General features: G+C 38.2%; 4 protein-coding genes across 5 annotated transcripts in view; 2 read left to right on the forward strand and 2 right to left on the reverse strand.

Annotated features, from left to right (window-relative positions):
• Positions 1-15471, reverse strand: part of LOC125019928 (H-2 class I histocompatibility antigen, Q10 alpha chain-like) — a 333056-nt gene that overhangs the window by 305218 nt on the left and 12367 nt on the right. The gene's annotated exons all lie outside the window — the stretch shown is intronic.
• Positions 1-15471, reverse strand: part of LOC125019922 — a 293290-nt gene that overhangs the window by 268513 nt on the left and 9306 nt on the right. Inside the window, exon 3 of the mRNA XM_047605050.1 lies at positions 281-342. Coding sequence (XP_047461006.1) covers positions 281-342 — 62 coding nt within the window. The remainder of the gene's footprint in view (positions 1-280; positions 343-15471) is intronic.
• The window catches only part of LOC125019923, a 268060-nt gene that overhangs the window by 192840 nt on the left and 59749 nt on the right, over positions 1-15471 (forward strand). The window lies entirely within an intron of this gene.
• The window catches only part of LOC125019931 (H-2 class I histocompatibility antigen, Q10 alpha chain-like), an 85116-nt gene that overhangs the window by 45114 nt on the left and 24531 nt on the right, over positions 1-15471 (forward strand). The gene's annotated exons all lie outside the window — the stretch shown is intronic.

Genomic DNA, 15471 nt, shown 5'->3' on the forward strand with positions numbered 1-15471 from the left:
TAGTTTGAATGTGTTGATGAGGGATGGACTGAGACTGAGAGATTAGACTCTTCTGTCTCTAGGAGATAAAACCTCATGGAGTCCATCAGGAGTCAGTTCTTGATCCATCAATGACTCCACTTCACTCACTTATTCACTGAGAAAACCTTTAAACAACTTCACAAAATGGATTTTCAGACCAGAAAACTATTAATCTGATGGACAAACTACATGTAGAGAACTACATTAGAAAAGACAAGAAAACTACGACAAATGATGAAAACTAGAAAAACTTTCTTACCCCAAACCTTCTCAACACGAAACCTGGATGCAGCATGAACGACTTCACAGCTGTAATTAGACTTGTCAGAGTTTAAAATGGTCATGTTGTCTCTTCTCCAGTAGGTTTCACCTTGTGGTTTAACTCCTGAAGTCTTCACTCCGTCCTCTTTAGTCAGAACACAGTGATTCTTCTTGATGTTCAGGACGATGTCTGATGTGTTGAAGCCTCTGGCTCTACACGTCAAAATCTTGTCATTATCACTATTGATGATACTCAGCTCCACCTCAGGTTGACCTGGAAGCAGAAAAGATGAGGTGATGTTTGGAGGGAGGCTACGTAGCAGCATGATACAGACCAATGTCACCACATATGATCAGTTTATAACACTGACGTCCTCATAATGAACTCCATCAGTCTTCTTGTAGAGTCACATTTACACTTTGAACATTGAACAGATTCATCTTGATGTAAATAACATGAACACATGAATTAAATACATGTGGTCTGTGTTTAAATCCAGTCAATAAATTCATGAGACATTCATTCAATTAATTTCTGATTTAATTATCTTTTATCTGTACATTTTATCCCAGTTTCTGATGTTTTTTTACTCACAGAGTTTAATATTTGAACCTTTCACTTCCTTCAGTCCCTAAGAACTGAAGAAGATATTCAGATGAAACGTCTTCTGTAAACTTTACTAGTTCAGTCGCTTTTTAAACATCTTTTCATTTCTATCCATTAGTGAATCAACTGTTGTTAAACATAATGAACACAAGGTGGCAGCATCTCTAATAATAAGGCTCTTTTATGCAGGTCGTTAGTTGGACAATAACTAAAGTTAAAGATGTGATAGAATAAAGTTTAGTAGTGGTGTGTGATACTGAATATTTTAAATACAGGCCAGTATCAGCGATACCGATACTTTTCATTGAATAAGGTGGAACTGGATGCGTCATTGAAGTGTGAGTGTTTTGTGTGATGTTTCCCTTTTTTATCATTATTAAATAGTTAAAACCCAGGACAGAATTAGGACAAAGTTTACAATTAAATACAAAAAGCTTTATTATCAAATGTTTTTCAGAAACATCTTAAATAAAACGTGCACAGAAACCAGTAAACAAATTAAAACAAGTACTGTTGAGAAACTATAGGGCAATAATATTCAATAAATTCTGAGTCATATTATATTTAATACACGTGTTTAAATTCCAGTAAATGTGTTCATTTAAATAACACATTTCAGTGGGATAAATGTATTTCACCAAGGTATTAGCATAATTTATACTTTTGGAGTTGGTAAAGTAATAAATAACAGTTTCACTTAGTTACTTTCAACACTATAACCTGCCTGGATATTCTCTGCCAATGACCTGTCAGAGGGTGGAGGATTTATCTCCTCCTCGCTCCGTTTTCTTGTTTCAAACAAACAATTTATTTTTGGATTAAGATTAAACTTTTTATTTGTGTTTAACATGAAATTGTTCTGTATTTCATTCCTTTATGTTCGAGATGAATTTTAACAATAAACAACCAGAGAAAAATATTCTAATTAAAATAAAAAACTTTCTTACCCCAAACCTTCTCCACATGTGAACCAGATGCAGCATGAATGACTTCACAGCTGTAATTAGAATTGTCTGATCTTTTAATCTCCACAGAGTCTCTTCTCTGGAAGGTGTCGTCTTCATTTGAACAAACTCTTGAACTCTTCACTCCGTCCTCTCTGGTTAGAATACGGCCGTTCCTCTTCATATTCAGGATGATGTTGTTTGGGTAGAAGCCTGAGACCAGACACGTCACAATGACGTTGGTCTGAACTTCAGAGTTCTCTGCAAACATCTCCACATCAGGTTTATCTGGAAGCAGAAAAGATGAGGTGATGTTTGGAGGGAGGCTACGTAGCAGCATGATACAGACCAATGTCACCACATATGATCAGTTTATAACACTGACATCCTCATAATGAACTGAATCTACAGATACTGGTGACAATAGAAATGAAGGTGGAGAATAAAAATCTATTTTATGATTCAAATCATCTCATGTCAATGAATAAATTTCATTACATTTGGGATTTAATGTAAAGTGTTCCTGCTCTTCAGTGGTGCAGGGATACAGGTAGCTGCTAATGCTAATGCTAAGTGACTTGTATTTTCTATAGTAGGAGGTGTTATGTCCCTGTAATCTGACATGTTGTTCCCTCTACACCACATTAATGTCAGAACCTGTTTAAGTGATGAACTACTTGTTGGTTTCCTACAGTCTGTAGATATTTAACTTAATGTTTGATCTACGTTTCCTGACACTTGATGGAAATAGTTAAATATATTCTCATGTCTTACTTGTGTCTATGAACGTAGATGAAATGATCCTTCCTCCTTCATCAGAGTCAGGATCTAAAACACAGAAACATTCACATTATTTTCATGTTCAGTCTTTCAACACAATCCTGATCTGTTCCTGAAATAATGTGGATGTTAAATCATCTTCATCTTCAACAGAGTCAAATGTTTTAGACGTAATAATCTCCTGGAGACAAACTGAGTTTTTGAAACAATCTGAAGCTTTAGAGAAATGAAACACATGTGATCATTTCAACTTTCTACTACATTGATGTCATTCTCATAGGTCTGGAGATCAGCTCTTAGAATCTGTCTCATCAAATCTTTCTGTTAAAGTCACAGCTGGAACTACAACAATACCAACATGAAAATAAATGACAAGATTCAAAGAAATCTCAACTATGGTCCTTGTCTCAGAGTGAAAATCTCCTCAGTTGTGACTTTATTAACATGTATAGTTTGAATGTGTTGATGAGGGATGGACTGAGACTGAGAGATTAGACTCTTCTGTCTCTAGGAGATAAAACCTCATGGAGTCCATCAGGAGTCAGTTCTTGATCCATCAATGACTCCACTTCACTCACTTATTCACTGAGAAAACCTTTAAACAACTTCACAAAATGGATTTTCAGACCAGAAAACTATTAATCTGATGGACAAACTACATGTAGAGAACTACATTAGAAAAGACAAGAAAACTACGACAAATGATGAAAACTAGAAAAACTTTCTTACCCCAAACCTTCTCAACACGAAACCTGGATGCAGCATGAACGACTTCACAGCTGTAATTAGACACTTCAGACTTTAAAATGATCACATAGTCTCTTCTCCAGTAGGTTTCACCTTGTGGTTTAACTCCTGAAGTCTTCACTCCGTCCTCTTTAGTCAGAACACAGTGATTCTTCTTGATGTTCAGGACGATGTCTGATGTGCTGAAGCCTCTGGTTCTACATGTTAACATCATGTCAACATTATTGATGTTACCTGAATCCATCTCCACCTCAGGTTGACCTGGAAGCAGAAAAGATGAGGTGATGTTTGGAGGGAGGCTACGTAGCAGCATGATACAGACCAATGTCACCACATATGATCAGTTTATAACACTGACGTCCTCATAATGAACTCCATCAGTCTTCTTGTAGAGTCACATTTACACTTTGAACATTGAACAGATTCATCTTGATGTAAATAACATGAACACATGAATTAAATACATGTGGTCTGTGTTTAAATCCAGTCAATAAATTCATGAGACATTCATTCAATTAATTTCTGATTTAATTATCTTTTATCTGTACATTTTATCACAGTTTCTGATGTTTTTTTACTCACAGAGTTTAATATTTGAACCTTTAACTTCCTTCAGTCCCTAAGAACTGAAGAAGATATTCAGATGAAACGTCTTCTGTAAACTTTACTAGTTCAGTTGCTTTTTAAACATCTAACGACCTGCATAAAAGAGCCTTATTAGTAGAGATACTGCCACCTTGTGTTCATTATGTTTAACAACAGTTGATTCACTAATGGATAGAAATGAAAAGATGTTTAAAAAGCGACTGAACTAGAAGGTTAGGGTTAGGTAAAGTAAAGAATCAATCTATAGAATTTATTTAATTAAGTCATTTCTCCTCATCTGTGTTTCCATCGTCCTTTAATAATCGTCCATGTGAAACCATGCAGAGGTTTAGTATTTTAATTTCCATCTCCGTGTGTGTGAGTGGAATAAAGGCTCCAGCACTAAACCCAGAAACACCTTCATCAACTTCTATCACAGTAAACGACACTAAACATGAACCAGTTTACATGACTAAAACTCAACAAAGGAGTCACCTACAACAACTAATTCACCTAAAACTACTTTAAATGTTCAACAGGTAAAATGATTTAGTTTCGTTTGTAACTCGACTTTAATCAAAGGTTCATAAAACAGTGACTTACCGCTGTTTACCGTCACTACTGTCCCCAGAAGAACTACAAACACCAGCAGCAACATGTTGAATGTAAAGCTGATCCTGTTCTCACCCTAAACTGAGTTTTATTCAACTTTTTATCGTGTTTTTTTCTCTCTGTCTCAGTCTGACATCAACCAACTTCCTGATCTCTTCTTATAAATGAGAACAGAACACTGTCAGAAATGACGTCACTAGTTTATTTCACTATTCATGAAAACCTGAAGGGGCGGGGTCTTAAGAAATTACTGTTTAAAGTAAACTAATATAAAATGTATTAACTCTCTGGTTCCTCTGATTATCATCATAATAATTACTCCAATGTGATTATGTCACAATAAATAGAAAATCCTATAAAACAGGAGATGGAAGTATTTTACATTTGATTTAACATCTGATTCAGAGTAACTCACATTATAACAATACTCTATAAAATTAATATATAGTTATCAGAGCATTATAGTCATAGAATAACAGAAGTTGACATGTTCACTGTTAAACCACTTCATGGAAGGTGTAGTTTTTATTTCACAGTTAGAAAAGACATTATTCTCTCTCTCTTCTAACTGTGAAAATAGAAAAAACAGTAAAGTCACGATTTCATCGCCCCTCAGAATTATCTACATAAATATATAAATATAACACTTTTTCCTTTCATTCCTTCATAAAATCATTCTTACATCCAACACTTCATTAACACCTTCAACATTTCTACTTGAACCTCTTCATGTCGAGTATGAATTTGTTCAATTTAATGAAATCAAATATAAACTTGATCCATTTAACCACAGAAAAATAAAAGTCCAGCTGGTTTTTGATTTCTTCATTCCTCAGTGAGATTATGTGGCTACATGGTGTTAATGAAGAAGACAAGTCTCAAGATGTTTATGTGTGATGAAAATAAAAAGAACAGAGCTGCTTTCATTCTAGACTTGGTTTCCTTCGGTCTCTTCGTCTCCAACAGTATAAAAACCTCCTGAGTTGAGTCAGATGTTATTTCCTGCCTCTTTTACTCCCCTTAAAGGAGCTTTACTGTGGATTTATGGAGTGAATTTGTCTCTAAATGTTCACAAATGTGTGTTTCACGATCCACACGAGAATCATGACATTTATAAATGACTACAAGGATTTATGTGGGTCACAAACTGTGATTTTATTGTGATTTTTCTGTAAATTCACAAATCTGATCCTTCAATGGTGCCTTTAAGTACCACTGGGAAAACAGGAAATCTGAGCTTTAGGTGAAGTGAGATACATCATTACTTCAAGGAAAATAAATCTTTACTGATATAACTCTCTTCTTGTTTGGTTACGAGACTGAACTCAACAAATAACTACATAGATATTCATCATATTTATATTTAAAATAAGATGCTGCATAAATACAAACACACACATGGATGGAAAAACAAAAGCTTAAACAAAAACAAACAAAGCAAAACACATGGACAAGTTTAAATACCTTTAGATTCATCACTAACTATTAAAAAACTGAAATATAGCTAATTTCAGACCTTTAAAGGAATGTGTCCAACCCTGGTCTGAACCAACAATGATGAGCCACTAATGACAACGATGGAAATGAGCTTTTATCTAAATCTGGTCCAAATATCTCATTGTGTCATTAATGTGTTTTTTCTACACGGCCCCTGAAAGAAATAAAAACAGAGACAGTAGGAAAATAGAGTTTTCTGGACATATGAGCTGGAAAATATTAACAACCTTTAGTGCGTTTTCATACATGTGGAGCAGGATCTGTTCAAATGGAACATTAGTGTTTATTTCTTTTCTCTAAAAATGTGACATGTCAATAGAAAAATGGAAAATAGAGTAAAAATAGAATAAAAACCTGGAACAAAGCTCAGTGTGTGATTGTTGAACCACTACATTAATACTGACTGGGAACCACTGGAAACGAGGCTTTAAACACAAGATGAATTAACTTTGAGATGGTTCTGTTTGTTGCTCGTCTCTCAGACTCACTGGAAATACTCTGTAAAAGAATGAAAATCCCCACAGTGGTAGCTGGGGACATGTAGAACAAGAATCTGGTAGAGTAGTCTATGCAGAAAACAATTTGATTTTTTTTTTCTCAATTAAGTTTTTAAATCCGACTATGCAGAAACGAGTTGGATTCTGGATGTGCTTCAATCATTTTCTTCTATCATTTACTTTTAATCATTAAAACGAATGTAAAACAACTACAAAGTAATGACAGATGTGTGTATTTCAACAAATGAAAATAATGATGCACTTGAATGCACCATGAAACCGCTCACGCGCTTTACCGTCCGACGCGATGTAGACGAGCACTCGATTTTCTAGTGTAGATAGCGCGACCGTAACTCTAATAAACGCCAGTTTCAAAGAACCCGATCCGTGTCTGTCGTGACGAGAGCTACAACCACGGTGATTTATCACACAAGCACACACACATTCACACGCAGTGCCACACACTGGGGGCAACTGGGGGTTCAGTGTCTTGCTCAAGGACACTGAGGCATATTGCACATTGGGGGGATCGAACCGCTAACCCTTCGGTTCATGAACACCCGCTCTACCTCCTATTTAATGTCACACAAACCAGGTTCAAGGCAGTTGAAGGAAAATGTCACAAAAAAAGGACATGTCCTTCAGGGCGTAGGTAATAAAGAGGAAGACATAGGAAGAGATAAACTTCATTTAAAAAAGAAGTAATAAACCAAAACATTATAATGTGTGTATATTCTAACTGATTCGAGTAGTTTTGACTGTTGTTGCTGTCGAGTTGCAACAAAAATGAACCTGATTACACCTGAAACAACATCCCATCATTTCAGCATGTAACACATGTGTAAAGACATGTCAGACTGACTATAGGCTGAGCAGAGCTACAGTGAGTTATAGTAGGTGTGTGCATGATCAACAGTGTTACTGGCAGAAATAGAGGGCCTCAAAATCAAAGTTTACTCAGGGCCCCATGGAGGCTTGGGCCGACTCTGCTTACAGACACCGGGTCGGGAAGCTCTCCATGTCCCACCTGTTGCTGTTTTCTTTTCTCTTGAAGTTAAATAAACCCCCCTCTTTTGTAACTTTGTCACATGTCCCCAGTTTATGTTGCAGCCCTCTTCTGAACTTTCTTTATTTGCACGTGAAGATACAACAAATGTAAAACCTCATGTAAGTCAGAGGAGCCATGAGTCCATAATACATATTGAATCCATCGTGAATATTAATTTGTAGCTGTTTTCAGGGCTAAAATTAAATCTCTCTCTTCGTTTGTCAGTTTCATGGAGATTTCATTGCCTTAAAAATGAAGAGTGGGATTTTATCCAACATACGAGTCTTCAGGTGTGACTGGTACCTGTGACATGTGTGATCATGTGTCACTCGGGGACGATACTTTTACCAGTGCAACAGTTGGTAAAATAATTTAAATTATCTAATCTAATCTGATAAAACAATAATTTGTTTTCACTGCTTTTTTTAAAAAAAAATTGCATCATTATTATTATTCCAAATAAAACACGTATTATACTTGTGTTAAAATACAACAAATCTATTCAACAAGTTTGACATGAATTTAGTAAAGATGATCCCATACAAAGAAACTCATGGTATTTGTTAGTTAGTGATACATTTAACATTTGTATTTAACATTTAGATTTAGCATTTTATATTTACATTTTGTTTAAACATTTAACATTTAGTAAATGTCATTTTTTTTTTTTTTTTAGTATTTTGGAGCTAAATGTAGGAAAGATTTTTAACTTAACAAACAGTGCTCCGTAAGAAACTGTACCAGGTCATACTGGTTGTCAGCAGAGAGCTCTGCCCATACTTCAAGTACATCTTCAGCCACTCAGTACAGTTCCTGGTGAGGCCCCTCTCTTTTTCATGATTTCTGTCTGTCACAGTATCCCACCAGAGTTTAGTGGTGTCAGCATCTGGTTTCTGAGTGACCCATAGTAGGCTACTAACCATAGCCGTGGGAAAGTCCTACACTTCTCTATAACCTTTGCACTAGTGCGTATTAAGAAAAACGAGAACAGATACTGATCCAGGATCAGACCGGGAGTCAGCCGACACAGAGATATGCAGATTATAAAAACACTGAGATGAAGAATGAAACTTTTTCTGGTCTCGTTTTTTGGAGGACAAGTTTAATGCATCAAAAGAATAATACATCTATTTATTGTTTTATACATAAATAAGGTTGATCATTTCTGTTCTGATCCATCCATTCTACATCTAACACCTGAACTCTGTGGCTATGATCAGGAGTCAGTTTAGTTTCTGTTCCATGATCTATAATGATCTGAAGTCAGGTACTACATACAACACACAACACACAACATACTGTACCTTCACTTTGGTTGAACACCTGCTTCAGACTGGAAATCGTGGCTTTGAAGACCAGTCCAGTGTTTGTTCTAATTTCTTGTTGGTTCCGTCACAGTATCCAATTTGAAAGTCATCAACAGATGCAACTGACACAAGTTCTGGAAGGTTTGAGACTCCAGAGAATCCAGTGATAAAATATTTCAGTGAGTGTTTCACTGTGGAACAAACAACATTTATAATGTGAGGGAAACTTAAACAGACTCATCATCACTAATACGGTAGATTTCTGTTAAAAGAAACTAGAAAAGAAGAAAAGATGATGAAGAAAGTGAATGAGATCTTACCTGTCGGTGAAACACGACACAAGAGAAGCAACAAAAGCAAAGTTTTCATCTCGTTCTGTTTCTATCAAGACTTTAGACCAAGTCACCAGCTGCTTGGACTGATATGAATGTGGTTTACTAAAGCCTGATGACTGTATTTGTGGTGGCTGTGCCAACCAAAAGTGGAAATAGAATCAAGTCAAACAGTTTTGGTTTCTCACAAGTAGACGTGAACATCTCACACACAACCTCCACATCTCAGAGGTCTTGGGTTGGACAGTGAACACCACCCACATTATTAAAAAGGCCCAGAAACCCCTGAAAAACCTTTAATGTTGCACTATAGAGAGCGTGCTGACCTACAGATGCACTGTGTGGTAATGCAGCGGAGAGGTCACATGTTAACCTCCACATTTTATCCAATACACAATGACCAGATCAGGCTTGTGTGTCCTTATTCTTTGAGTTAATCCATAAAGACCATCATGCAAACAGGAAGAGATAAGACGGTATTTAACTGGTTGACATGCAGACATTTACATGTAACATAAAGACTGGTGAAGTTGTTAATTAACTGACGTCCAGTGTTAGCGTATGTGTTTTTATATACATTGCAGTAGTACTTTAGTTGTATTTCAGGACTGACTTGTCACGGTAGAATGGGCTTTTACCTACTTCTCAACCTCCAACCACATAATTCCCTTCTTGGGCGCCGCTTGTACAGTTGCACGTGTTAAAACACCCAATTTTCCCCAAATTTCAGTCCAAAGCACCAAAAAATAAGGAGTGATTTTTTTTATTATTTCATTTATTAAATGTTAAATGTAAATGTTAAAGTTAAACCTAAATCTAAATGTTAAATCTAAATGTTAAATCTGGTGCTCAGATAAACTCAATATTTCCCTAATAAGGTAATTGATGCTGTTCAGCGGAAGAACCAAAATAAAAGCTTCACTCTGAGCAGTGTTCTGGTGGGACCGCGGCGCTATCATAGGTTTCTCTCTCAGTGCTGCCTGTCACTGACTGACTGACTGCACGTCTCTGATTCAGCAGAAAACACTGGAAGAATGATTTTTGACTGAAATTCAGACTTCCATCAATGCATGTCATCCATGGAGTTAAAACTAGCAGCAGATGTAGCCGACTCTTTGCTAGATTAGGTGCAAAGTGGATTTGTCTTGATTCTGCAGCGCCCTACTGTCTGCTGGACATTTATAATCTACATCATCCTAAAGCTAATGCTACTATATCTGGACAGAAATGTCTCCTCAGGGCTTCACCAGCTCTGAACATGGCACTGCACCAGGGCCAAGCCTATAAGGGTTCAACCTCAATACCAGAAAGAAACCACTGATTTTATGCGTAGACCGAGGAACTCGAAGTTTGTGACTCGTTGATGCGACGTTGTCCTCGACCTCCACATCTCAGAGGACTTGGGCTGGACAGTGAACACCACCAACATTATTAAAAAGGTCGTCAAACTCCTGAAAATCTTATACTGTTGCACCATAGAGGTGCGTGCTGACCTACAGATGCACTTTGTGATAATGCAGCGGAGAAAGCTAGGACATCACGTTCACATGTGGAGAGGATAAAAATAAGGGATCTATTAAATTTCACTTCCTCATCCACTCAGACCTTACATAGAAAATACTACAAAGAAATCAACAAGGAAGCAGCTCTTCTGATGTGCTTATTGCCATTGTTAGGATATCCAGACAAAAACTTCAGTATATGCGAGAAATGGATCCAGTCTCTCAGAGAGTTCTGTAAAGTCTGAAACTGAACAGAGTAAAAGAGTCACTCCGAGTAAATGAAGGAAACAGTCTGGAGAAATCACAAAATGGTTCGTGAGATCAGTTGAAATTTGTGGTGGCTGTGTCAACCACAAGTGGAAGTAGCACCAACTGTCGTGTATTGATGCGCTGAAAAAAAGAAGTGATCACTGCTGACAAGTCTTCTATTGCTTTCAAAAAAAAATTTATTACAAGAAAGAACAGTGTCAAAAACTCTGACGAATCTGAGGGAACCTCTGGTTCCAATTGTAGAATCCCCTCTCGTTCAGCTCCAACACTCTCCTTAAATATGTTTTCAAATCTCCACAAACTCAACACAACTATAAACAAATTGAATTAAAAGAATAAAGTAAACTCTTCCCTTTGAGCAATGAATATACTTAACAAACCCAGAAATAGAAAGAGGGATAGGAAGAAGATCATATACTACACAAGTCAGAAAGTTACACAGAGACATTACAGAGAGATTATTACATCATCAAGAAACTAGTGTTTAAGTTATGGTGAACTCTAAAATAGTACAAATCTATTCAACAACTCTGACATCAATTTAGTAAAGATGATCCCATATAAAGAAACTCATGGTATTTGTTTTTCAGGTTTCTGAACTCAGCTCAGAGTTTTCTTCACTATCTGTGAGGTCAGAAACAAACAGAGTTAAAGGTCAACTCATAGTCTGGAGAAATCATCAACAGTTTGTTAGATCAGATGAAACAGAATAAAATAAGTTTTACTTACCAGGTGGAGCCTTTTGGTCTGAAATGAAAAGTAAAGACAGGTCATTTCAGTTCCAGTTGTTCATGTCAGAATATCTTTCATCATCTTATCTCCAGTGAATATGATCCTCTTCTACTCACTCAACCTGAAGAATAAATCCACTCTGCTCTTCTGTTTAGTTCTCACTTTGTTTCTTTCTTCATCACTTCTCTCCCTCATCATCATAGTATAGTCATGTTCTCCTGACTTCTCCTGACTCTGAGACTTACTCAGCTTTTACTGCTGGATGCTTCAAACTGTAGGATTCAACTCAAAGACTAAATCAAAGTAGCTCACCTTGTTTCTTTTTATGAACCATGAATCCAGCAGCTGCTGCAAAGACGACACCAACAAAAACCACTGCAGAGATGATGACCATGATGATGATGATGGTGGCGCTGGTCTTGTTTCTGGGCTTCTCGGCTGAATAAAGAACAATTAAGAACAGTCCAGATAAAGACGACTGGAACAGATGTACATTCATCTGTAAATTATGTTGTTGTTATTATAAAGACTGACTGCCCAGTCTGCTCCAAATTTCAAATAAAGCCAACATAACCAAAGCATAATTATTAAATTACTTAATTATTCAGTGTGTAGGAAAAAAGGACCACGAAAGAGAAAACTAAATACGGATCAGTGTTAGTTTACCTTACGCGGATGATTTAAGCTTCATTCATATTAAAATTTAAACTGAGTTGTGAGACAAAATGTCAATCATCTAACTGTAGACATGTCCTCTTACCCTGGTTGGTTCTGATCTGTGTTTCATCCAGTTTGGTGATGATGTCGTCCTCCACACCAGAGAGATGAAACACACAGTCGTACCTCCTCCAGTCTTCAGGTGAGACTGATGAAATGTCCAGGTCAACATTCATCTGGAAGGATCCATCATGGTTGGGGAGGATCTCTCCATGTTTCACTCCTTCATGAATCTCCTCTCCATCTTTCCTCCAGAACATCATTCACAACATGATTCATAGTGAAAGTCGGTTTGGCTCTTCCAGTGTAGGTACCAGATCTGCTCAGGTGAGCATCTGGTGCTTCCAGAAGACGTCACGATTTAGGGGATATTGACATTGCGCTTTACAATTGGTTGGACAACAGCAAGAAGTGGAAAACAGGTTAGAAGTTATATCTATTTTTTCCTCCTTTTAGCGCCTCCGTGTCGACCTGTTCTCCTGACCAAGCAGCCAATGTTGTGTTCTTTCTCCTGGAGTTTCCAGCGCTTTATGTTCGCCATGTTTACTTACACAGAGACTGGATGCATGCTTAATGTACTGGAGAAAGAAGGAGTGATGGTGGCGCAACACGATGCCATTCTCTGAACCCTCACTAATCGTCTACACTCACTCTCCTTAGGAATGATTCAACTTGACTGGAGACGACCATCACCCAGCTCACTGCTGCTGCTGACGAACTAGCATTTAGAGACAATTCTACCTCCCTGCAGGAACTAATCGAGCTATGCATCCACCTAATCGACTTAGCACCCTCTCCTGCTCCTGCCCCAACACACCATCCCAGCCCGTGTACTGCTGGACAGTTTGGCTGACGAGAGTTTTATTGATGCAGTTTTTGTCCAGGAACATGGTCTATCTTTGCAAGAATTGGCTGCACCCAAAGAGGTCAACTGCTAACAGTAATCACACACAAGATCGAACCACTTAAACTGTTGTTGTCCATTAATCATCAAGACCACATTGAACTATACGTCATCTCTTCTCCTGCTGTCCAGGTGGTGGTGGGGTTAGCCTGGCTGAGGACCCATAATCCCCATGTGGACTGGGAATCATCTACGATCCGGCGATGGAGTCACTACTGTCATGCCTACTGCCTCCGGTGAGCACACCCCAGTTCAGAGGCCAGGCCCCCCACCATGCAACCTCAGCAAACCTGAGAAGGAGGCCACGGAGAAGTACATCGCTGAGTCTGGACAGTGGGCTCATTCGACAACAAATACCCACTTCCATTCATGGACTCAGCTTTCGAGCCATTATCTAAGCAACGCCTACCACCTTGTTAGAATCAGGGAGGGGGACGAGTGGAAGATGGGCTTCAACACACCACTAGGGCACTTTGGTCTCACTAATGCTCCTGCTGTTTTCCAGGCTCCAGTTAATAATGTTTTGCGTGATCGGTTGAATAAATATGTATCAGTCTACCTGGGTGACATTTTGATATTCTCCTGCACCCCTGAAGAACACATTGAACAAATCCAGGAGGTGCTCCAGCGACTACTGGAGAAGGGACTGTGCATGCAAATAGACGTGTGAATTCAACCATGGAGTGTAGGGCGTTATGGGCAGGGCACAGGCAATCTCATAGCAGCTGTTAGTGCTAAAAACAAACCGATAAACGTCTCAGTGACTTTGAATTGTTGCGGCAGCTCTGTGAGCTGTAGTGGGACAACAGAAATATGAAACCGGCAAGCAGAGGTAGAATTTTGTCATTGTAACTCCCATAGGCTTCTGAAGAAACATGTGGATAAGTTTTTTTGATTCCCCTCAGGTACATACCCTGGACATGAACTGTTTCAGCTGCCGCCCTCAGGCAGGCGCTATCAATCCACCAGGACTCACATTTTTAGATTTAGAAACAGTTTCTTTCCTCAGGCCACTACTGCACTGTCAATTATTATTGTATTACTCTTGTTGCACCTAAGTGCTGCTGGTTACAGATATTATTTGCTCTATGGACTCTATGGACTATGGATTTTTATGTTGGTTGCGGATGTTTTTTAAAATTTTTTTGTGTGGGAGGTTTTGCACTATGAGGAGCAGACTCTTCAATTTCATTGTATTGATACAGACTCTCATCTCATCACTTCATCTCTACTACTGGTTATCCTCACCCGGGTACACCCTGGACATGTCTCCCTTCCACCCATTCGTACTTACACTTACACCTAGGGTCAACTGAGAACCACCAATGAACATAACGGGCATGTCTTTGGAGGTGGAAGGAAACCGGAGAACCTGGAGAGAACCACGAGGACACGGGAGAACATGTAAACTCCAACCGCCCCAATAAAGATTCTATTCGCTTCTCATCTTCCATACGGTTTAATCCTAACTAGGGTTGCAGGGGTTGCTGCGGGAGTCTATCCCAGTTGGCATCGGGCAAGAGGCGGGGTCCACCCTGGATAGGTCACCACACACAGAGACAAACAACCATTCGCACTCACACTTAGGTCACCAGTCGGCCTAACGAGCATGTCTTTGGAGAAAACCCAGAGCTGGACTTGAACCCGGACATTCTCGCTGGGAGGCATCCAGCCTCTATTCTATTCTATTCTATTTTAGAGAAGTGCTCTCTTGCTTCTGATTGGTCAGACACCAATACTCAGAGTTGATTATTTATCAAAAGACCACCACTGCCCCTGTAAAACAACAGCGCTCAACGAACACAGAACATTTCATACATCCTAAGTATTATCTAGTAAAAAAAAAAAAAATAAAAAAAAAACAGAATTATGATTATGAACAAATTTACAAAAATAGGGTGAAAAACTGAAAAAAATAATTTAAATTTTATTCATTTGTTAAAAGTAATAAAATTGTGACATCACCTCCAGTTTTGTTTAAGCGCCGCTTCAGACCGTCGATGCTCACTCTCAGGATATGCCAGTTCTTTAAACACTCGTTAGTGTAGTACTCCATGTGGTGGGGGTCACCTTTTATAAATTTCTTCGTCCAGTCCAGTTTGAGTTCA

Source organism: Mugil cephalus, chromosome 14, assembly GCF_022458985.1.
Source record: "Mugil cephalus isolate CIBA_MC_2020 chromosome 14, CIBA_Mcephalus_1.1, whole genome shotgun sequence".
Lineage (NCBI taxonomy): Eukaryota > Metazoa > Chordata > Actinopteri > Mugiliformes > Mugilidae > Mugil > Mugil cephalus.